This window comes from Drosophila willistoni, chromosome 3R (assembly GCF_018902025.1).
Source record: "Drosophila willistoni isolate 14030-0811.24 chromosome 3R, UCI_dwil_1.1, whole genome shotgun sequence".
In the NCBI taxonomy this organism is placed as follows: Eukaryota; Metazoa; Arthropoda; class Insecta; order Diptera; family Drosophilidae; genus Drosophila; species Drosophila willistoni.
This window is the reverse complement of record NC_061086.1, coordinates 1,635,834-1,659,435: the sequence shown is the minus strand read 5'-3', so window position 1 is coordinate 1,659,435 and position 23,602 is coordinate 1,635,834. Positions and strand designations below refer to the sequence as shown.

At 41.6% G+C, this 23,602-nt stretch overlaps 5 protein-coding genes, 1 long non-coding RNA gene and 1 pseudogene across 6 annotated transcripts; 4 read left to right on the top strand and 3 right to left on the bottom strand.

Moving 5' to 3' along the window:
• Positions 1–3,566: 3,566 nt before the first annotated feature.
• LOC124459723 lies at positions 3,567–6,737 on the top strand (annotated as a pseudogene).
• A 178-nt stretch (positions 6,738–6,915) lies between these two features.
• On the top strand, positions 6,916–7,992 carry LOC124459722. Its single transcript, XM_047009329.1, has one exon. The coding sequence runs from the start codon at positions 6,916–6,918 to the stop codon at positions 7,990–7,992; it is 1,077 nt and encodes a 358-aa protein (XP_046865285.1).
• A 4,304-nt stretch (positions 7,993–12,296) lies between these two features.
• LOC124459738 lies at positions 12,297–12,692 on the bottom strand. Its single transcript, XR_006953770.1, has 2 exons — positions 12,505–12,692; positions 12,297–12,441 (listed from the first exon to the last, which is right to left on the bottom strand). It is a non-coding gene; the product is annotated as an uncharacterized LOC124459738 (long non-coding RNA).
• Positions 12,693–13,063: 371 nt separating this feature from the next.
• Positions 13,064–14,333, top strand: LOC124462130 (uncharacterized protein C1orf198 homolog). Its single transcript, XM_047013663.1, has one exon. It carries the CDS (start codon positions 13,277–13,279, stop codon positions 14,075–14,077), a length of 801 nt encoding a protein of 266 aa, XP_046869619.1. The 5' UTR covers positions 13,064–13,276; the 3' UTR covers positions 14,078–14,333.
• A 7-nt stretch (positions 14,334–14,340) lies between these two features.
• Positions 14,341–17,087, bottom strand: LOC6651366. Its single transcript, XM_023180842.2, has 2 exons — positions 15,917–17,087; positions 14,341–15,854 (listed from the first exon to the last, which is right to left on the bottom strand). Exons 1-2 carry the CDS (start codon positions 16,775–16,777, stop codon positions 14,502–14,504), a joined length of 2,214 nt encoding a protein of 737 aa, XP_023036610.1. The 5' UTR covers positions 16,778–17,087; the 3' UTR covers positions 14,341–14,501.
• Positions 17,088–18,315: 1,228 nt separating this feature from the next.
• Positions 18,316–23,390, bottom strand: LOC6651364 (sodium- and chloride-dependent GABA transporter 1). The gene is made up of 12 exons (XM_002072576.4): positions 23,009–23,390; positions 21,340–21,458; positions 21,132–21,280; positions 20,960–21,061; positions 20,722–20,902; positions 20,384–20,651; positions 20,224–20,327; positions 20,043–20,167; positions 19,732–19,976; positions 19,458–19,661; positions 19,225–19,392; positions 18,316–19,150 (listed from the first exon to the last, which is right to left on the bottom strand). Exons 1-12 carry the CDS (start codon positions 23,138–23,140, stop codon positions 19,049–19,051), a joined length of 1,899 nt encoding a protein of 632 aa, XP_002072612.1. The 5' UTR covers positions 23,141–23,390; the 3' UTR covers positions 18,316–19,048.
• LOC6651365 (mitochondrial carrier homolog 2-like) lies at positions 21,608–22,881 on the top strand. Its single transcript, XM_047013661.1, has one exon. It carries the CDS (start codon positions 21,786–21,788, stop codon positions 22,740–22,742), a length of 957 nt encoding a protein of 318 aa, XP_046869617.1. The 5' UTR covers positions 21,608–21,785; the 3' UTR covers positions 22,743–22,881.
• Positions 23,391–23,602: the final 212 nt, after the last annotated feature.

Genomic DNA, 23,602 nt, shown 5'->3' with positions numbered 1-23,602 from the left:
ATATCAAAGAAGCTAACTTCGGCTATTCCTAAGTTTATATACCCCTGTCCTTGCCAATAATATTTATACATGTTAAAATTTCTTTCCCTGCAACTCAATTCATCAATGCACAAGCAAGACACTCAATTTATTATATTGGTTAATTTCATGGGGATACTCTAATTTTTTCACCCGTGTTTCTTCTAGAACTATATGATGTAGAGGTCCGATCCCGATGATTTCATACTTTATTTTACCCGGGTTATAAGTAGCTAAAATACCAAGTTTCATTCCAATAGCTCTTAAGATGGCTGAGTAAAACTCATAAGCACCAACGGACAGACGGACATGGCTTCATCGACTCAGTTTCTCATGCTGATCAAGAATTTACATATGTATATACTTTATGAGGTCGGAAACGTCTCCTTCTGTGCGTTACAAACATCTGACCAATTTTATACGTCTTCCACTTTAAAAAAGTTAAAAGTCCAATAATACTTTCTTTTCCGGCTCGCAATAAATTTCCGAATTGAAAATATGAATTATTTAACTTTTCAAAATTATCTGGGGTTTAAAAAAAAATGTAAAGTTAAAGAAATGAAAATTTACTCACCAACTGCGATGTCAGTTGATTAAACTTGGCATCGCCAATTTCGGCGCGCAAATACTTGTCGCTTTGCCGACGCTTGCAAAAAGATATTAACTTTTTGAGTGATCGCTATTGATAAAGATATCGATGCAATACACTTTGCCCAATTATGTTGAAAAAATTCTCTCAAAAAAAGTATCGAAACTAACCAAAAAAGGGAACCAAATCCGATATTTGTTCACTTTTATTTCAGCTAATTGTAATTTGGAAAATAGCTAAATTTTTGTAGCACTCGGTTCTAAAAATGGGCCAAATCTAGCTACAAAGTAGCTGATTCGTCAACACTGTTCGGTGGTTCGATGTGACTTTGGATGGTTACGGCGAGAGGGCAAAAAGTTAAGGCGAATGGGTAAAATTTTAAATAAATAAATTTTAAAATAGTTCGACTAAACTAGTGTTAATACTCCTATAAATTAGTTTCAAGTCTAATCAAGGATTTGATCCCCCAAATATTGTCAAACATACCACAATACCCGATTTTCCGGGCTCCCATTACCCGGACACCCCTATTATCCGTGATTTCAAACGAACATTTTTTTCTAAAATAATAAAACGAATTCGGGCTTCCCCGATTTAGTTAGCAATTACATATTTTTATGGTCAGTTTGCGTGGTTTAAAGATACATATGTATGTATGTACATACATACACTAGTCGGCATAAATATTTTGACGAAATTAAAGTGATGTGTTTTTGCTTATAACGTTTTATTGGCTTTGTAGAACTAAATAATTTTTATACCATACACCCATAGGGTGAAATGGTATATTAAAGTCGCCAAAATGTATGTAACAGGCAGAAGGAAGCATCTCCGACCCCACAAAGTATATATATTCTTGATCAGGATCAACAACCGAGTCGATCTAGCCATGTCCGTCTGTCCGTATGAACACCTAGATCTCGGAGACTGTAAGAGCTAGAGCCACCAAATTTGGTATGTAGACTCGTGTTGTATGTAGAGTGATCAAGTTTATTTCAAATTTTTGCCACGCCCCTTTCCGCCACCGCAATTTAAAAAAAGCGTTTATCTCAAAAACTATTCCAGCTAGAGACACCATATTTGGTATGTATATTCGCTTAGTAAATGCACACATTTTGTATGTATAAAAATTTGGCCACGTCCTTTTCCGCCCACGTAATTTGGAAAACTTGATTATCTCCCGTATTTTTTTACCTTATGCAATCAAATTTGGCACACTTAAATTTAATACTAATATCTAGCAAAATAATACCAAATTTGATCAAAATCGGACAAAAAACAGTCGAGTTATGCATATAAACGTTTTTCCATAAGGCCGGAGTTGGCCGTTGGCTGGTGGGGGCGCTAGGGTGCTCGTATGATTAAGTGAGCGAGATACTAAGATATGCTTGTAAAAAGCATGTGAAAATGCATTTGTTTAATAAAGTTGAAATATTTGCTTTACTGGTGTATGGTATACCTAAGTCGGCGAGACGACTACTTACTTCATTTTTTTTTTGTTTCTTGCATCTCGGTAATACAAACTTAAGAATAATTGAAGAAAAATAATTTCTATGAAATTTAAAAAGATATGAATTAAATTGATTTTCAGCCGATGGTATAAGTATTTTGACGAGTGATTTCTATTAATAAAATAGCAATTGAAACATAAAAGGGCTTTGAAATATAGTTTCGCTTAATAGAATGTGTAGTACCTTTAGCTTCAATAACTTTTTGCAGCCGTCTTGGAAGTCCCCTAAAGATTCAAGGATGTCCGTGGACACTTCGTTCCAAATGGAAGTAATCTCAGAAATTGTTTCCTCTTTGCTTCTATGCAAAGATGCAATTCGCATCCGCTTAATGAGGGACCACACGTTTTCAATAACATTTAAGTCTGAACTCTGTGGTGGCCAGTCGAGAGTATTGATACCAACATCCTTCAAAAACTTCGTGATCAATCTGCTTTTGTGGCATGGGGCATTATCCTGTTGCAGAATGAATGACTCACTGATTAGCCTGTCTTCGGAAGGGAAAGCGTGACCATTCAGGATTCTCAAATATTGGCCTTGGTTCATCGATCCTTCAATGGGAACCAAGTCACCCAACCCATTGTGTGAATTGTGTCGCGGGACGGGAATTGATCACCGAATAATTAGCAGCAAGAGTGACAGTCACCGTCTAGCTATAGCCGTTAGTATCTAGTATTTTATATTTAAGTTATTTGGCGCTTAATGAATATGGCCATACTGTGAAAATATGGAGTTCAAGTTTAGCTTCCGAGTATTCTTTCTCTATTGTTGTGTAAGCCGAGAAGGACACACTGCGGTAAGAATAGGTCCTAATTATACTCACACATATACTCTTAATATTAATCTTTATAGAATAAAACATCCAATGAATTACTTTTGAACGAGATGCGTTTAAATTTACGACAGCGGTTGTTAAAGGCAAACTATCGGCTGAGAGAGAGTGACATCTTTTATTCGCAGTCCTATTAGATGGTCTTTAGAACGATGCAACTGGCGACGGAGCTGCGTGTCACCACCGTGGGTGTCAAAGCGAAGGCACTAAGAATAACCACAGTGGGTTATATGTGCAGTCCTATTGGATGGACTATTGAGCGTCGCAACTGGCCACGAATCTAAGAATCACCACAGTGGGTGATATATGTACAGTCCTATTGGATGGACTATTGAACGTCGCAACTGGCGACGGAGCTGCGTGTCACCACAGTGGGTGTCAAAGCTAAAGAACCAAGAATAACCACAGTGGGCTATATGTGCAGTCCTATTGGATGGACTATTGAACGTCGCAACTGGCGACGGAATTAAGAATCACCACAGTGGGTGATAAAGCCACAGTCCTAGTGAAGGAACGAGTCAACGTCGAACGCGGTGACATACATACATTGCTGAAGTAACTACTGGAATCACCACCACTAATAAATAGTCGCCCTGAGCTGCCATCGAGTATTGGAACAATGCCCTTGATCTCAACAAACACGGTTGGTGGATGGATGGCTAGAAAAATCGCGGAACTACCAGAGTTTTCGGGACTACCAGAAGATTGGCCATTATTTTACTGCGCGTTCACTAAAACGAAGAGTGTATATGGATGTACGGACTTGGAGAATAATCAGCGTTTGGTTAAAGCTCTTAAGGGCGATGCCCGTGAAACTGTTAAATCACTGCTTATCCACCCCAAAAATGTGAACGCCGTCATAAACCAACTAAGATTCCGTTATGGACGCCCGGAGCAGCTGGTACGTAGTCAGCTATAAAGCGTACGTGAAGTTCAGCCGATACAAGAGCACAATTTAGCAAAGATCATTCCATTTGCTACGCGTGTGAGTAACCTGGCTGCGTTTTTACAATCCATCAACGAGAGCCAACACCTGGCTAATCCAACCCTGTTATATGAACTAACCTCGAAATTGCCGCTGGACAAGAGAATGGACTTGGCTAGACGCGCCGCATCTATAAAGCCTTATCCGACTGTCGTCGACTTCAGCGTCTGGTTAGATGATCTAGCTAACGTGATATGCACAATTGTGGACTCCGATTACAGGGAAGGCAACCGACGAGTACTGTACACGAAATTTAAAGAGGAGATGTGCGTCGAGCAACTTGGCCAACCCTGCCCAAACTGTTACGGGTCACACGATATAACCAAATGTGCGGAATTTCGTCTTGCTTCCCCGACTGCGAGATGGAGACTTGTCAAGAAGTACCGTCTATGTTTTTTGTGCTTGAGTCCTGGGCACGTAGTCCGAAAGTGTACCACCAAAGTCCAGATGCCATATAGGTGAATGCGGGCGAGCCCACCATAACCTGCTACATGATTTTGAGTCTAATTACAGGCAGACATCGCGGTCATAGGCTGGTCATGGAAGCCCCACGAGGCCTCAACCAGTGGTCAACAATGGTAAGCAGCTCTCACCGGAACCAAGAAGCCAACGGCCAACCCAACAGATGAACTTAAGTTGTGTTGACACCAGCACAACGCAACTATTGTTTCGGATCCTACCAGTGACGCTTTATGGGCCGAACCGTCGAGTAGAGACGTATGCACTGCTTGACGAAGCATCATCGGTAACCATGATCGATGAAGTGCTACTCAAGGATTTGGGCCTCAGTGGAGAACGTAGTCAACTTGCAGTTAAATGGTTCAAAAATATGACAACCCAGGAGCCAACAAAGAGGGTAAATTTACAGATCAGTGGACATGATAAGAACAAGAAGTACGAATTGAAGAATGTGCATGCAGTGGATGGGCTAGATCTGCTAATGCAGTCCTTGAATCAGGAGTACCTCCAAGTAATCAATCCACAAGCACGTTTCCCAGTTGAGGCATATACTAACGCCGTGCCTAGGATCCTAATAGGCCTGGATCACAAGTACTTTGTCGTGCCATCCAGCACCTGGGAAACCTCCAATCGAGGACCGTACGTGGCCGTTACTAGGTTAGGATGGGATGTTTCTGGGACGTTCCACAAACATCAACATAGATCTGCACCAAAGCCATGTCTATTTGCCACAACGGACACCGATGAAGTTCATAAGATGGTCAGCGAATACTTTGAACTGGAGAACCTGGGGGTGAAGCCAACTCCACCAGCCCCTTCAGATGACGACATACGGGCACAAAGGATTTTGAACGAGACGACGGTAGAATTACGCGGGCGGTACCAGACGTGATTAAACGCGACAACGTGAATCTACCTTCCAGTTATAAAATGGCGTTAAATAGGTTGGAAACTGTTGAAAGAAAAATGGAAAGAGACAAACAGTTTGCCCAAGAGTATAAAGGAATGATAAACGATTACATAAGTAAAGGATACGCTCGACGTGTAGAGCGAGAAGAAGACACTGCAGTCGGCAGCAGCAAACTATGGTATTTGCCGCATTTCGCGGTGACGAACCCGAATAAGCCAGGGAAAATTCGGCTAGTCTTTGAAGCGGCTGCCAAAGTGGGCAACGTGTCACTGAATTCAGAGCTATTAAAGGGACCACGTGCGGTCAAAGCTATTACAGATTGTCACTATGTGGACGATTATGTGGACAGTTTCGCCACTGAGGGCGAAGCTATATCAATCTCTACCAGGGTCAGAGACATACACAAGACTTTGAGCTACGCCGATTCCAATCCAACTCACCTAAGGTTGTGGAGTCCTTAGGTCATGAAGGAACCACCAACACAGTTGGGTGGGGTGAAGCAGAGGAGAAAATTCTTGGATTGTATTGGCAGCCAGCGACCGATGAATTTAGGTTTAATGTGAGGTACCAGAGGATCAAGGAGGATGTGCCTACCAAGATGCAATTCCTCAGTTTAATCATGTTAACATTCGACCCAATGGGGTTCCTGAGTTGTTTCACCATTACCGCCAAGTTATTATTACGCGAGATTTGGCTAAGGACTGTTTTATGGGATGAACCATTACCAAAGGAACTCAACAGCGCCTTCCAGAAATGGCGCCATCAGTTAGAAGGAGTGGGTCTGTTCCGATGCCCGCGTCACTACTTTGGATTAGAAATGGTGAATGAATACAATTACATGTCTTCACTGACGCCAGTGAGTCGGCGTACGCAGCTGTGGCCTACTGGAGGGCACCCTACCAAAATGGGGATGTACGAGTGAGCTTCGTTAGTGGTAAAACGAAATGCGCTCCAATGAGAACCATGTCAGTTCCACGACTGGAGCTGCAGGCAGCGGTGCTGGGTACACGCTTAATGAACGCCGTGAAGAGTGGACACTGCATGGAGGCGGAAGATGCCATTTTATGGACAGATGCCAAGACGGTGCTACGTTGGATATGCAGCACTCATAGACGTTATAAGCAGTTCGTCGGTAACAGAGTCACAGAAATCTTAGAATCCACAGATGCTTCCCAGTGGAGATGGGTCTCTACCGCGGACAACGTGGCGGATGAGGCGACGAGGCCACAATTTCAGAGATTCTCCGAGTACAACCGACTGTTGAGGACTATGGCTTGGGTCCTCAGATTCGTGTGTCGATGCCGTCGTCAGCAGCGTGAACTTGGAAAATATGGATTGACTGCAGCCGAATGTGCGGAAGCCAAATTCGTCTTGGTTCGTGTTGCTCAAAGGGAAGCGTTCCCAGACGAGTTGCATCGCCTATAAGCAAACAGACCAGTCCAGCCGACGAGTGAGCTAAAGGGACTGCTACCCTACCTTGATGACTTAGCGATTCTACGTGCATCTGGGAGAATCGATGCCGCCCTGTGTTTACCGTATGGCGCGAGAAGGCCCATCTTTCTCTCGCATAGGCACCCACTGATGGATTTGATCGTTCGTCACTACCATGTAAGGATGAAACATCAGAATGTAAACGCAACTATCACCGAGATCCGCATGAAGTTCTGGATAACGAAAGCACGCCGGGTATTGCAGCGGGTTATCTGGATCTGTGGTGTGTGCAAACTCCAGCGTGCCACCCCTACCCCACCTCTAATGGGTCCGTTGCCTGAAGATTGCCTAATGCCAGGTGGATGGCTATTTGAATACACTGGTTTAGACTATTTCGGACCATTACTTGTGACGGGTCGACGCCAAGAGAAGAGGTGGGTGGCTCTATTCACTTGTTTAAGAACTAGAGCAATTCATCTGGAGCTAGCCCACGACCTGTCAACAGACTCCTGCATACTTGCGATGAGGAATTTTATGTGCCGCCGAGCTCCAGTAACTAAACTACGTAGTGACAATGGGAAGAACTTCTTCGGCGCAGATAGAGAAGCCAAACGGTTTACCGACATTTTTGAAGCAGACAAGATCCAGGATGAGCTTGCTACCCGTTGTGTGGAGTGGATTTTTAACTGCCCTCTCAACCCCACGGAGGGAGGAGTCTGGGAGAGGATGGTCCAATGCGTAAAAAGGGTCTTGGCTCATACAGTAAAGGAGGTGGCCCCGAAGGAACACGTCCTGCAAAGCTTGCTCATTGAGGCCGAGAACATTGTGAACTCAAGGCCACTGACCCATCTTCCTGATACGCCCACGGAGTGTCAAGAGTTGCCTAAACCGTGTGAAACCAGGAAACAATGGCGCATGGCACGACTACTGAGGGACCGGTTCTGGAAGCGGTGGGATCATGAATACCTACCGACCCTCGTGCGTCGCGAGAAATCGTGCGCGCGCACCCAGCCGATCAGCAAAGATGATGTCGTCTACATCTGTGACCCTGCAACGCTACGACGAGAATGGAGCAAGGGTATACTCGAGGAGGTGTACACCGGAGCCGATGGGATACCTCGGCGAGCAGCTGTAAGAGTCGCCGATGGAAATAGGGTTCACAGGGTAGTACGTCCCGTCTCCAGACTGGCGGTCTTAGATGTGATGCAGTCGCTTCACGGGTGCGGGGATGTCGCGGGACGGGAATTGATCACCGAATAATTAGCAGCAAGAGTGACAGTCACCGTCTAGCTATAGCCGTTAGTATCTAGTATTTTATATTTAAGTTATTTGGCGCTTAATGAATATGGCCATACTGTGAAAATATGGAGTTCAAGTTTAGCTTCCGAGTATTCTTTCTCTATTGTTGTGTAAGCCGAGAAGGACACACTGCGGTAAGAATAGGTCCTAATTATACTCACACATATACTCTTAATATTAATCTTTATAGAATAAAACATCCAACGAATTACTTTTGAACGAGATGCGTTTGAATTTAAGACAGCGGTTGTTAAAGGCAAACTATCGGCTGAGAGAGAGCGACAAAATGCATCCCCAGAACATCACAGAACCCATCACCATGACTCACTGTCTGGCAAACGGGCCTATTTTTTTTTCGTTGTACCAGCGGCAGCCTTACAAAAACCTTTTGCCTTGACGAATTATATTCAAAGGAACTTTCGTCTGTCCAAAGAACGCTCCTCCAAAACTCTTTTGGCTTATGCTGATGCTCCTTTGCGAAAGGCAATCTTTTCACCTTGTTTACCTTAGAGATGTAAGGTATTTCCTTCGCTCGGTAAGTCTTGATACCTGCTTCTTTCAAACGTCTTCGAACAGTACGTTCACTGATTCGGTTATTGGCCATCCCATTCCATTCATTTGCAGCCGATTGAGGCTTTAAATTAATGTTTTTTCTTGATTTTCCGCAAAAGGATTTTGTCTTAATTCACCGTTGTTTTGCGTTGTTAATAGTATTATACTTTTTGAATTTGTTAATTTGATAATGTACTGTTTGACGCGACAGTTTAAATTCACTTGCAATAGCTTTTACGGCAACCCCAGCGTTTAACTTAGCTACGATTGAAGCACTAACGACAACACTTAACTCGTTTTCCCCATGTTTTTAAATTATTATTAATTAAAAAAAACAAAATGTTTAATGATAACCGAAGTGTAACTGTGAAAAAAATTTTGGTATCTCTTGCTTGAACTTGCGAGATAATAACCACGAAAGTTTCGTCAAAATACTTATGCCACGCAGAAATTTGATATTTGCTTGCATTCTTTTAATCAGAATGAAGTAAGTAAGTCGTCTCGCCGACTTAGGTATACCATACACCAGTAAAGCAAATATTTCAACTTTATTAAACAAATGCATTTTCACATGCTTTTTACAAGCATATCTTAGTATCTCGCTCACTCAATCATACGAGCACCCTAGCGCCCCCACCAGCCAACGGCCAACTCCGGCCTTATGGAAAAACGTTTATATGCATAACTCGACTGTTTTTTGTCCGATTTTGATCAAATTTGGTATTTTGCTAGATATTAGTATTAAATTTAAGTGTGCCAAATTTGATTGCATAAGGTAAAAAAATACGGGAGATAATCAAGTTTTTTAAATTGCGGGGGCGGAAAGGGGCGTGGCAAAAATTTGAAATAAACTTGATCACTCTACATACAACACGAGTCTACATACCAAATTTGGTGGCTCTAGCTCTTACAGTCTCCGATATCTAGGTGTTCATACGGACAGACGGACGGACATGGCTAGATCCACTCGGTTGTTGATCCTGATCAAGAATATATATACTTTGTGGGGTCGGAGATGCTTCCTTCTGCCTGTTACATACATTTTGGCGACTTTAATATACCATTTCACCCTATGGGTGTATGGTATAAAAAGAATGCAAAAGCTAAAGAACTTAAAATTTGGCATGCACATAGCTGTTAATAGATTATTTGTCTTGACATTCATTTTCGCACCGTTATTTAACGGTAATACGCATGGACAGCTTCAATACAATTTCGTCAAAAGATTAATGCCGACTAGTGTACATATGTATGCGCTTATTAAATTTTATGTACTCGATTTACCGGGTCTTTCGATTTCCCGTGATGTCTCTGGTCCCGACCGTCCCGGATAATCAGGGTCCAACCGTATAATACATAAGCTTCAATGAATACACCTAAAGCAAACAAACAAAATAAAAATTATATGTAAAAAAATTGTAAAGCTGAATTTTCTTTATTTCTTTTCACTGAGGGTGACGGCAGCGACTAGATTTACTCTCAAATATTAAATAAAATATAATCTTAAATCTAAATATAACTATATATACATATAGACACACCTATGCGAAAATGAAATCTTAAATCTATTATCTATACATATATTTAGAATTATTTGCATTTATTTTGTGGCTTCGTATACGAGGAACGCCGCAATTCCAGAGACAGAACTTGACTCCTCGAGCGCCATCTCAGGGAACAGATTCCACTCGATAGCCTCTATTGGACGCAGCAGAAGTCCCAAATGAGCGCCAAGTTTGCATAATTTCGCGACCAACAACTGTCGTGGATAATTTGTGACTGGAGTCGGAATGTGTCTTCATTGTACAGATTCGACAACAATTCCTCCAGCACCTGTGCAGCGAATGGATCCGGGCGCTCCTTTTTAATGAATGTCTGCATCAGGCGTCCTGATGATGCGCCGCAACGATTTAAGCGACTGCATATTAACAGGAGCGCGATCGCTCACAATCGCTACGACGTTTCTAAACAAGTGGCCCGGCACTTGATCCAGCACCATCAGGAAAGCGCCCTTAATGTCGTCGGCATTGCTAATCTGCAAGGACAAATACAAAAATAACTAATTTCATATATGTATAGGTATTTTAAATGATACTTACTGACATACATATTTCCGCTTTTGCGCATATTACATCGACTGGCAGTATAGACAAGCGAAAATCTGCTCTTCTGGGCCAAGGTCCGTAAGTCCTAGAAGTTCATTTAAATTAAACATTTTTAATTTTATTAGTAACCGTTACTTATCTTGGCTTTTGGGTGCGCTTCACGTTTCAAATTTCAATGTTCCGATGTTGTGTTTCTTGAAACGGAAACAAAATTACCATTTTCTTGATGAAGATTAGAAAAATGAAAAGCCACAATCAAAACAATTTCGAAGATGGCAAACTTAAAATTTAATGTGGAGAGCGCCAAAATTTCTGCCATAAGGAGATTTCATGCCGCAACAATAACGGAAGGAGTTTCTGAGTTCGAGGAGTACTGCAACTCGTTCAAGGACAATGCCAAGGAACGGATTTTAGAGAATTTTAGTTCCTTCTTGCTCTCACCGGCACCGGAACATTATGTAGCGAAAATGTAGATTCAAATTTTTTCACTAGACGGTCGAGTGTCGAACGGGATGGCTTGTTAAATGGACCGTAAAATGGCCGCAATGCTATTAAAGTAGCAGCAACAGAACGATTATTTTCATACTAATGACGCTTACGCTTATACGCTTTTATAACAAATATAAAATTGTAAATCTGTCTTTTTATTTAAACATTTAGTTTGCATCAGTGTTGCCAACTTTTGTCGATCAAAAAAACTGTTTTTGACAGAAGGAAACTGAAAAAAAGCTGAAATTTAAAAAAATGAAGTAAGTAAGTCGTCTCGCCGACTTGGATATACCATACACCAAAAACCAAATCTACATATGTCTATTAAATTGTTTTAACATGCCATATGCTATCTCGCTCACTCTATAAAGACACGAGCACTCTAGCGCCGCCACTACCCAACGGCCAATTCTGCCCTTATGGATCGCGTAGCTAAATACGTTCATACGTATATTTAGTAGCTTGGTAGAAATAGATAAGATTTATTAGTCTGCCAAATTTGATCGCGATGGTCAAAAAATTGCAAGAGCCAATCGGTTTTTTCTAAATTATGGAGGCGGAAGTGGGCGTGGCAACATATTAAAATATATATATTCTGCGCGCATACTAAGCCAGTATACATACTAAATTTGGTGACTTTAGCTTTGTTAGTTTTCGAGAAAATCAGTTTTGTTTAATTTGCGGGGGCGGAAATAGGCGTGGCAAAATTTTTAAACAGCCAATATCTGCGCGTCTATTAAGCTAGCTTACATACCAAATTTAATGTCGGTGGCTGTCATAGTTTTTAAGAAAATCTGTTTTTTGTAAATTCCGGGGGCGTGGTAAAAAGTTGGAACAATAATTTGCTGCGCGCTAACTAAACGAGTATATACGCCAAATTTGATGTTTCTATCTGTTATACTTTTAAAGAAAAACAGTTTTATGTAAATTCTGGGGGCGTAAGGGGGCGTGGCCAAAATTCCAATGAACTCTATATATTTACATACCACACGAGTCTGCATACCAAATTTGGTGGCTCTAGCTCTTATAGTCTCCGAGATCTGCGTGTTCATACAGACGGACGGACATGGCTAGATCGACTCGGTTGTTGATCCTGATCAAGAATATATATACTGTGTGTTATTTTTACAAAATGTTTAGTATTTGATCTAAGTCATCACAATCAATTTCCCTGTCATACGATCCCATAGTGCCAATCATATCTAAATACTTTTTCAGCATTTCATAATTGGGACAGCATTGGTTTGACCGACATAAACCGTATCTATAAATATATAGGTACATTTCATTATTAACTTTTTAATATTAGTTTTAAATATACATTTACCTGACGCATAAAATTGAGTTAAACATTTCAATGTTTATTTTATTTCGCAATTTGTTTTTTACGAGATTGACTTGGCTAAAAGTTCTGAAACCAATGCCATTGCAAAAGTGGCCAAGTCCCCAAATTTATTGTTTCGTACTTCAACTCAAAACTTTGTAGTTTCGTTTTAAATTCGTCGCTATAAAGCCACACTTTACGGCACTTTTGCTTATATTCCTTTGGCATTTTGCAGACTTATCGATAAGTTCGCTTATGAAAAATTGAACTACTGAAATATATCGGTTTAATTCAACTACATTGAATAACTATTATTGTTAGCACGATTTATCGCTAAAATATTATAAATTTCTTAGAAAATTAAAAAGCGGGAAAAAGGCCTTTTATTAAAAAAAAAAAATCCAGAATTCCCGCTGCCCGCTGTTTCGAAATTTTTCCCGCAAATGGATTATCAAAAAGCCAGATTTAACGGGAAAAAAGGGATTTGGCAACACTGTTTTGCATACTGCTTATCCTAATAAAAATGTATAAAAATCATATGATATCTAGATGAATGTTCACTGGGTTCAACGTCTCCAGTTCGTGAGTAACGCGTGCAAACCAAACTATCATCTCTATGTGTTCTGTTTTTCACAGAAAATGTTTGCAAATTTTCAATTCATTTAAAATTTTAACAATCAAAACGAAAAGTCTGCCATAAAAAAATCTGTATCGCAGCCACCGTCGCCACGAGGAGACCAGAAAATCATCTTAGTCAGCAGTCTGTGCCACGGACATGGCCATATTTCAGCAAGAGATCCAGTCATATTTTGCCACCCTTAATCCGTTGGCCGAAAGAATAAGTCGAGACTCTGGAAGTGCCAAGGACTGTCGAGCGTTGAGTGCTACGAGACAACAAGAACAGGAAAATGAGCTGAATAACTTTTTTATAAAACCAGAAATAATTCTAAAGTATGCAAAGTATAATCATATCAGCAATACGACAACTACCTACACCTATAACGGGCGTGATTTATGCACCTTTATGTATCAAAACGTGGCGTCAAAAACCTTGCACGATGAAAACATTAAATACCGAGACGAGCATTCGAGCCCATTTAGTTACCGGACCAAATCTCAAATGAATCTGTCTATGATAGTTACCCAGAATAGCGATTCCTCTGAGCCACCAGATTCGTGCCAGCCATTTAAAGCCACCAACTTTCCGAGTGGTTTGTTTTCAGTAATCCCGACTTTGGAAAAGCTTAATTCTAAGCCCGACAATGATGAACTGGAGAATTCAAAGGATGTGGCAAAAATTTCATCTCAGAATAATATTCTATCGAGGCGTGATAGCCACAAAAACAAGAGTATATACGAAGATACCGACACTGGCTCCGGGTGTTATTTTGTACCGGATGAGAAGACCAACCTTCTATTAGATCACTTCGAGTCAAATGCCATTTCAAACAGTTCGTCTACCGAATTGTATGAAGATGAGAATGATGCCAAAGATCTTAGTCAAGCAGAGAACACTAAGCTTTTGTCCGCGGAAGTGGAAATACCCAAGGGATTTGACTTTTTGAGCAACTGGTAGGCTCATTAAGAATCAAATAAACAAATTACTATTTGAAAACGGTCTTTGATAAGAATAAATTCCAAAAGCGACTAAATTGGATGAAAAAAAAAATGTAGACCAAACTACAACCCCCTTAGTATTACAGTTCACCTCACATACATACATATTTTTGTACTTTTGGGCGGCCTTTCGGGCCCTTCAGATACTCGCATCTCCTTTTAGACGTTACGATAACCATATGATATATTAAAAAATATTTTTATGCATTTCTATACGTCATCTGTTGTTTTCAATTATTGACTACTTAGCAGACTGCGCTTTATTTTCCTAAAAAAAATATTTCTAACGGTGTAAATACTTTTAAGTTACTTAATAATTAGGTACATCCACATCCGTGTTAAATGAAGGTATATAACACAAACAAATAGACTGCAAAGATGTCCTATGAGCAGGCACATTCCACCACCTGCATGTCACTCCATGTAGAAATCTTCAATTTGTCACTGTGTTCCTCGTCGACATGCAAAATTTCAAGCTCTGTTAGCTTGGAGGCGGCGCAGCAGGGGCGAGGCACACGGTTGTGATCCTGCTGCCAAATCAGACTCTGTAAAAGAGCATGATGATTGGCGGGATTGTGGCGTGGAGGGCAGCGGCCTTGGCAATAGCCAGCATCGAAGGATTTTGGCTGCAAGATGAACTCGAATCCTTTGATGTCCTTGAACACCACATCCAACTGATGTCGGCAACATCGTTGATGCACTTTATAGCAACTATTTGGCCAAATACGTCGATTAAAATCCTGCTCGACCCGATGAGGGTAATACTGGTTACCAACACCTGCGCCGGCAGCAACCCCCACACCGGCTGGTGGGCCCTCGCGATGAGCCTGTGTATGACCCAGATGGCCAATAATGTTTAGAACTGGCATAAGATGAAACCGTTCGCGTTCGTAGTCCCCTTCTTTTGCATCATCCGTAGTTGTGGTTGTCGTCGTCGATGTTGACACATCACTGAGGATCCGAGCACCGATGCGCTTGCATTTGTCACACTGAATTTCGATGCCCAAGTTCTCTTGGCTTCTATTCAACCACCCGCGGACGGCTTTAGTCACATCGAACTCCAGCCATTGACTGTGTGTGTCCTCATAGTCAATATTCTCAAATTCTATTCTACGTTTATCTAGTATCTGCCGTTTATTTGGAGATAGTAACTGATACACCTTGAGATTCAGAATACGCGGATGCCTGTGCAAGCGATTCCTGTGTAGATCGCCTTTATGTTTGGCGATACCGGAGTTAGATTTCGACTCAGCCTGTTCCGGCATAGATTCATCCTGATGGCAATGGCTCCCCCCACCATTCAGTTTGTGTTTGGATTTTTTCCTGCTGGGCACCGGACGCGGATCAGTATTGGCTAAGGACGAGCTATAGAGCAGCATTAACCGCACATTAGCTTCATCAATTTTATCATATTGAATGTGAGCATCGTTCAAGTTTAGTGGAAAGTGTAGCAGAATACTTGTTCTATCCTTTGATGCTTCAACTTGCCGCTCCTCATAACCTTGGGAACGGGCAGAAGTGCGTTTCGTTGAGCGCCTCGGACGCCAACGCTTGCGGGATATATCGCTAAAACTGTTGGTCACAATACTTAGGAGATGAAGATTGGTCAACTCGCTATTGAGCTCCTTGTTCATGTCATAGTCATCGCTACGATCCTCCCATCGGTTATGATGTTGCCTTAGCCGATTTAGGTATTCAATATATTTACTGGAGTATTCTAATTGACTGATGTTTGCCTATCAATCCATAAAGAACATGAAAGTCATTGAATCATCTTGTTTTTATTGTTGCTACTCACCTTCTTCATGTCCGGTAATCGCTTAAGACCAAGTCCATGCATTACGAGCCGCGTGAGCTTCTCCTTGTCAAAGCGTTTAGCACGTCCATGCTTCTGCCTGGCTAGGGTTTCTGTACGTCTCTTTCTGACTTGCCTACGATTGCGGGCATCGTGAGCAGTTGTTCCGTCAAGTCCAACAGATCCGGACTGTGCCTCTGAGTGGCTTAGATTAATCAGACTATTGTTATTTGAACGGCGATTATAAGACAGGGATTCAAACTCCTCACATTTTACAGTGTTGTTGCTTGTCTCGTAGCTCTGATTTAATAATATATTATTTATCTTTAGTTGACTACATTTGGTTTCAGTTTTGTTGACTGTGACACCAATTTGTGTACTCATATCTTGTACTCTCTGCTGGTACTGCTGCTCCACTGGCTGCCGGAGCTGAAGCTGGAGCCGGACACCGTTAATACTATTGCTTGAATTTGACATTGGGCCTAAAAAATCGTGACCGCTGACTGGTCGAATCAGCGATATTGAGGTGAGGCAAAAGAGGAATGGCACTAGCAAAACGATAACAAGCCATAACTGGGTTAATTTTAATAATAAATTCGTTGAGAATGTTAGCTGGCATTGTTCTATAACTAGATTTGGATATGGCGACCGACGACGATGACGACTAGTCCATTGGCAATCGACAAAGGGCGGCAAGTGTGAATTGAAGAGATTTCGACGTGACCGTGACGCGGCACTTAACTTCGGGGCGGGAATGGGGAGTCCCACGCAGCTCAACCTGTTCGACGCCGATGATAATGATGCTGACGCTGATGCTTCATTTGTGAATGATGCCGCAGAGTTTATTTCAATATCTATGTTCATTTTTCATTTTTATACCACATGGCCAACGAACTGCGTATGATATAGATATGTTCATTAATTCGATCTCTATCAGCGATTGGAGTTGCCACACACATATACATGTACATGAGCATATGAGCAAATACCTTTCTGTTTCGTAAAGGTAAATAAATGGATGGATCTCTAATGATCAGAGTTTATCATAGAAAACAGAAACAGAAATTATTGCGCAGTGCTGTCTCGTTCGCACACTCAAATCAAAATCATTTACATTTATCTAGCGTAGAAATGTTAGACCACGAGCGGAGCGGGAACCTGTTCGGCCGACAACACTTCAGATTCGACTAAAATACAAAATACCCAAAAGCCAATGCTTACTCAACAGCCGCAAAATAAACAGCTCACCCACACAAAGACATATCCAGGGGCGTAGTCGGGGACAGATGGCCTCCTTTTGAAGGGCATGGATTCTTTTAAAAACTGCTCAGTTGGCTAATAACTTGGAAATCCCCCCACTTTCTTCTCAACGAATGGGTAAAGTATTTAACGATTTCTTTCCATAAAGAGATAGGCCCCTCATTACGCCCATGGACATTCGTCTCGCACTCTCAGTCGGAATTCACAGCATGTGATTCCATTACTTCTAATCACTGCATTTTTGCTTAAGAATATTGATGTCTAACCCCATAGAAATATCTGAACAACACTTTTTTTGGTGACTTTATCCGGAATGTCTGTATTTAGCTTATTCATAAGATAGTTTTGCAATTTAAAACATAATACTTTTGAAAACTAATGCTTCCGATCCCACGACATCATTAGCTTAACGTTTCAAAATGTCAATTCGTTTGAACCTGCCCTCGTGAGTGTAATCTGCATTGCGAATTGAGGTTTTTTGTTCCATTCACGAGATGCTGGCAAATGTTGACGCAGGCCCTTTTTGTGAAGAAAAAATTGTGTGGATTAATGTTTGGATATGCATGTGGAAAAAGAGTTACAGACTCCATTATACTTAAGATGTTTTACAGGGTGAGTAATAGCCATTGGCCAGAGGAGGACTCCCTTAGGTGAAGTCCGTGTATACCAACATACATATGTACATACATATGTTTTTGCATGAGACTAAGATCCCTAAATTTCTACCTACGCATCTGGTTTTATAAGATTCATTCGGTTATTTTTTACACCAGCCCACACATGTTTGCGCGTATGTTCAGACACGCACATACAGATGCACGCACGCACACACACACAAATGCATATATACATATGTATGTACATACATACATAAATTAAGTGTGCATGTGTTGGTATTCTGCTTTCTTTTCTGATGAATACACCTACACTCATCAAAACATTGAAGATAATTAGTAGGAATCCATTGTTTGGGGTGTCTCCGATTCGGTCAAAGCTTTCTGCCCTTAAAGGAAGTCCGATCTGCGGGTAAAAAACTCATATTAGGTATAAGGAAACACATTGTAAGTGAGATCTCTCAGACCTGATATCAGAGACGAAAGTGTGATGTTTTTCTTTTTTCATATTAATAACGATAGTATACATATATTTATGAAGATTTATTTAAGAAGTACAGTTATTCGACACAAGAAACAACAACAATGTATAACGTATTTTAAGATAAATTACAGTAAATGCACCTTATACTTGTCCAATCCAATTCAATCCTATCCACATATCTCCGTGCTATCATACTTACAAAGATACATACACACATACATATGTATGTACTCACAGAAATACATTCATTTGTACATATGTCTGTATGTACATATTTATGTGCATTTTCATAGGGGACTCTATTGCTAAATAAACTCTAAATTGTATGAGTAATTTTAAATTAAATTAATCAGTAAAGTATTAGTAGTATTATTATTAGGAAATTAAATGGAATGCAGTTTACGATTTGCGTCTAGGAGTCAATCTAATCTCATGATCATGATGGATCGACAGCTCCAGATGGATCTTCTAGTTGAAAGTGAATGGTTCAGTGTATGTATTTTGTTCTTTTTTTGTTTGTTTTCTTTCGTTTTATGCATTGTGGCAAATCCTCGTCCTCGTCTTCTTGTTCACTCCATTTTTCTTTTACTTTTCTACTCACGAGTAAGTACTACACAAAATGACAAGAGCAGGGGGGTAATGAGAATTTCAAATCCGGATACTTGATGGTCGAAGCTGTGATACAATGAAATGCGATGCCTACTCACGAAATTTAAAACTTGGCCCCTTGACAATAATGTAAATGAACCACGCTTTTTATCTCTACCTGTACGGTACCTATAACGAATTAAACTCAACTTCCTTAGCATACGCCTCTCTTTGCATTTTCTCACGCAATTGCGTGATGTCCTCGTCTATTCGAACTATCGCACGTATTTTCTAAAGAAAGGACAAACAGAAAGAGGGTTGATAAAAAAGAGCAGGCATTCGGGCATTCAGCACCGGGTACTCACTTCGCACAGGTCTCCAGGTGTACGTTTCCACAGCCAAACCATGTAGGCTGGTATATAGAGCATCGACGATAGGGCAGTAAACCAGCCAAAGGCATGCGCCCACCACGGATAACTGTAATCCAAGTACTTTATAGGTGTCCACTGGACTATGTTGAAGAAGAAGACACCCTGAAAGTAAGGACATGTGTGTAAAAAAGCAGTTCCTTGCCCCTTATTATCGGCAGACAGCTTACCACACAAATCGCTGGAGTGGTGACACACCAGCAGAATTTCCACCACACCATTGGATAGTATCCAATCATATCCTTAATGCCATCATAAAATCTGTCGACACCGTAGCACCAAGATATAGAGACACACTCAAAGAAGATCAGCCAGAGTAAGCAGAAGCCACTGACTGCATACGAATCGAGAATTTGGAAAATATACATGCCGCCCTGGGAAAGAGAAACCGAAACAGCCGAAAATTCAGCATCCTCTTTGGAAGAATGTCCTGACAGAACTCACCTGCGTTATGCATGTCAAACCAACCAGGTAGCTAAGCATGCAGACAACGGCTATGAAAATCTCCTTGCGCTTACGCAACAATTGTGGCCACTCATCGATAATGGCTGTGATGAAGCCTTCCATCGTGCAGAACTGGGAGTCCAGACCGATGAGCAGCAACATGAAGAAGAACAGACAAGACCACATTGGTGATCCAGGTAACTGCAGCACCGCCGATGGATACACAAGGAAAGCCAATCCGGGACCTTAAAGACATATGATAAGAAATAAGAAAAGGTGCCTGCCGTGACCAAGGTGATGGTAAGTCCCACCTGAGGCTGCGACCTCGGCGACGGGCCGATGCTGCTCGTGAGCCATAAAACCAATGACAGAGAAGATTACGAATCCGGCAAACATACTTGTACTGGAATTCACTGTGCAGACAATAAGGGCATCCCTAGACAGAGAGCAATTCGTAATTGAACTTTTAGTTGGATATTTTGATTCACCTACTTGTATACATTGTTCGTAAACTTATTATAGCTGCCCAAGGCGACCAGAGTGCCTAAGCCCAGGCCGTAGGAGAAGAATATCTGAGTAACCGCATCAATCCAAACCTACAAAAAACATATCCATCAGTTTGAACATCCATCAGTGAAGTTGGCAAACTTACCTCAGATTGCGAGAGCTTTGAAAAGTTGGGAATCACATAGAATTTGATACCTTCTATGGCGCCAGGCAAAGTGATGCCTCGGATTAGCAGCACAGTTAGCAGAACATAAGGAAATAGTGCTGTAAAATAAACAACCTTTCCGGTCCACTTGACTCCTTTCCAAATGCAGAAATAGCAAAGAATCCATACAAGCAATAGAGTGCCTGCCAACTCCCAACGAATGTTTCCAATCTCTTCAATGCCAGATGAAATTTGTAGCGCTCGACGCCTGCGAATTTAGAATACGAATGGAATGGATTGATGCAGACCTGACCGGCGATGGGGTATTCAATACATACTGCCAAAATTCCTTAACCGGATCCGTGAGCTCTGATGCGGAAATATTTGCCGTTGCCACTGAGCATACTTTGCCGGTGGTGCCATTGATTAGCTTGTCCCAACAGTGTAGGGAATTTCTCTCGTACTGATTGACGCAGTTGACCGTGTTCCACCAATTGTTGCATGTTCGCCAGGGCACATCTATGCGGGACACATTATGAATTTGTCATAAGTACTAATGCAAGTTTGCGAACTTACCGGCTCGCATTGACATGAAAAAGTAAAACACTGCCCAGGACAATATGACAATGTAATATATATTCATCCAGCATGACATCACAGCTGCAGCATAACCAATACCTGTCGGAGTTCCAGAATCATGGTGAATAATGGTAGAAGTGCGCGCTTTTATCATCATTTTATGGCTTACCCTTGAATATGGGGGCAATCTTAAAGACGCCCAGTCCACCGATTGTCAACATTTGGCCCAGGGCCAACTCCATGAAGAACATAGGGATGCCGGCGAGAAAGAGGGTCAAAAAGTAAGGCAATAAAAACGCTCCGCCACCATTTTTATAGCTACAAAAGAATTATAATAATTCCACAATACTTCAAAATTTAAAAAATTTGACCCTTACCACAAATACGGAAATCTCCATACATTGCCTAATCCAATAGCGAGACCCACTACAGAAAGAATAAAATCCAACTTTGACGACCATGATCCACGCTCGGGTATATGTTCGAGTTTGACTAGCTAAATAAAGCAATGAAAGTGCAGGATTTTAAAAAAGTTAATTAGAGTGTTAAGGGGTTCTAGTTATAGGGTTGAGAAAAGTAGGTATGATGGAGCCTTATCGAATCGAACGTCAGACAATCGTTTGCTGATTCAATTGGAAAATCTGGAAAATCTCAGTAGGCCTTATAGGATCAGTCAAATGAAATTACTTTGAATTCACCACTGAGCTGCGCCAGCATTAAATTTCACTGGCGATAATATATTTTTGCACATCCCGATTTCAAAATTTAATGCGGAGATTATTTAGCTAGATTATTTGACAAGGAAGACGTTCAACTTGTAATAATGTCAAGCTACCTATTTCCAGGCAGAAACAACGAGAAAACTGAACCTAACAGATGGTGGATTAGGTTTGGGCTGCGGCTCGGTGTTAGTGCAGCTCTCCATCCCTTTGATTACTCCAAGACGTTAATACAGTTGGGCTATGAGCCAGTGCCACCCCAGCAAGGAACGTCGTTGCTTGGCAGGCCCATTCTGCTACTGCCAAACATCTTGCAGTACACTGCTCACATAAAAAAGATCGATGGCTTCTGCGGCTGCTACAGAGGATTGGCTCCAAAGATGGTTGGCTCACTCATAAGCATGGTGGTTAGCGAGCGATTGACCCATCAATTGGGCTTTTCCCCTCAAGAAGATGTTAAAGACAATTCGGAATTGTCCAAAGAGGAGATTTATGCTCAGTTCAAGGAAACCCTAAAGCGGGATATAGTATTGACGGTCAGCGGCATTGTAGTCTCGCATCCTTTTCATGTGATCACAGTGCGCATGATGGCCCAGTTCGTAGGACGGGAGAGGTTGTATACCTCAATAATCGATTCCATTGTCGAAATCTGGAAAACGGAAGGAGTGCTCGGATTCTTTGCTGGCCTCGTACCCAAACTGCTTTGCGATGTGGTCTGTGTGGTTTTGAGCAGCTCCACTATTTACATGCTCAATAAATATTTGATAAAGGATCATCTGGCCAGGCAATATAATGCAAGAATCACTCAATTCGCCTTTTCCAGTTGGCTGTATTCCCTTCAAGTGGCCTCAACCTGCTCGGTGGTTAGCGGATCACGTCTGACTGCTGGGCAGCCTCCGATTATGCCCATCTATAGGAACTGGGTGGATTGCTGGAAAGATTTGCAATGCCGCGGGGAACTTAAGCGAGGTAGCTCCCTTTTCTGGCGTTCCCAATCATTACAATCCTCATCGATGCCCACCGCCTTTATCTCTTTGCCGAAATTAGCCCGTTACCAGTAAATGTTACAAACCACACTTCCATTAAGCTTTCGACTTGGCTGTTCTTAAACTTGTTAGTCTCACTACATTTGATAACAAGAATTATCTGCGTTTTATTGTTTCGGAAGTTTGAAGAATAAATATTCATTGTGGCATCAAATTTATTAAATTAATTATTGGTAATTAATGCGGGGTAGCAGCCGACTTATCGACCATCGTTTCGTATTGATCGTTGAGGAGTTTTTCACTTCCAGTTACTATGATATGAATTCTTCGGTTACACTCACCTGCTGACTTGTGGGCGAGACTATCTTTGGTGCAGTCGCCAGATCTTTAATGTCCAGCTCAATGGTCTCGTGCTTATGTCTATCAATCCCTCCACCTTCGCCATCGCCCTCCTTTCCACAATTATTAGACATTGGCAACTTTGAGGCTAAAGTATATCAGCCGTGTGCTCCTCTACCTCCAGCCGTAGTCCTGATTTAATGGGACACTGACTATGAGAGTCGAACTGAAATATATATGGTTTCGCCGACGACACGGAATCCTTTTGAATCGTTTCACGCACCCACAACGACACCCTATCGGACCACTTGCTTGCCTCCAACTGATTATTATGTCGCTCTAGTCTTGAAGTCCGGTGCTGATGAAATTTAGCGAAAAGCGCTAGTTTGTGCCCCAATCAAAGCACAAACTCGAGTTAACTAAACGAGGGGTTACGCAGCTTGGTATTTTTATTTTACATACAATTTAATACAATAATGATTTAAAGAGGGTTCTGATTCTGATTCCGATTCTGACTGCGGACAATCACCGCCACTATATTTTGATCTTTGAAAGCCCGTGTGCTGTGTGCCAGCGGTTTCCCATGCGGGCACAGT

Excerpts from the sequence above, each read along its gene's own strand:
- LOC6651366 (XM_023180842.2), bottom strand. The coding sequence starts at position 16,777 with ATGAACATAGATATTGAAATAAACTCTGCGGCATCATTCACAAATGAA. Across the intron at positions 15,855-15,916 it reads GATTACCGGACATGAAGAAG|GCAAACATCAGTCAATTAGA; the intron begins GTGAGTAGCAAC and ends ATGGATTGATAG.
- LOC124459722 (XM_047009329.1), top strand. The coding sequence starts at position 6,916 with ATGAAACATCAGAATGTAAACGCAACTATCACCGAGATCCGCATGAAG.
- LOC6651365 (XM_047013661.1), top strand. The coding sequence starts at position 21,786 with ATGTCAAGCTACCTATTTCCAGGCAGAAACAACGAGAAAACTGAACCT.
- LOC124462130 (XM_047013663.1), top strand. The coding sequence starts at position 13,277 with ATGGCCATATTTCAGCAAGAGATCCAGTCATATTTTGCCACCCTTAAT.
- LOC6651364 (XM_002072576.4), bottom strand. The coding sequence starts at position 23,140 with ATGTCTAATAATTGTGGAAAGGAGGGCGATGGCGAAGGTGGAGGGATT. Across the intron at positions 21,062-21,131 it reads GATTGCCCCCATATTCAAGG|GTATTGGTTATGCTGCAGCT; the intron begins GTAAGCCATAAA and ends GAACTCCGACAG. Across the intron at positions 19,393-19,457 it reads CCACTCCAGCGATTTGTGTG|GGTGTCTTCTTCTTCAACAT; the intron begins GTAAGCTGTCTG and ends CCTTACTTTCAG.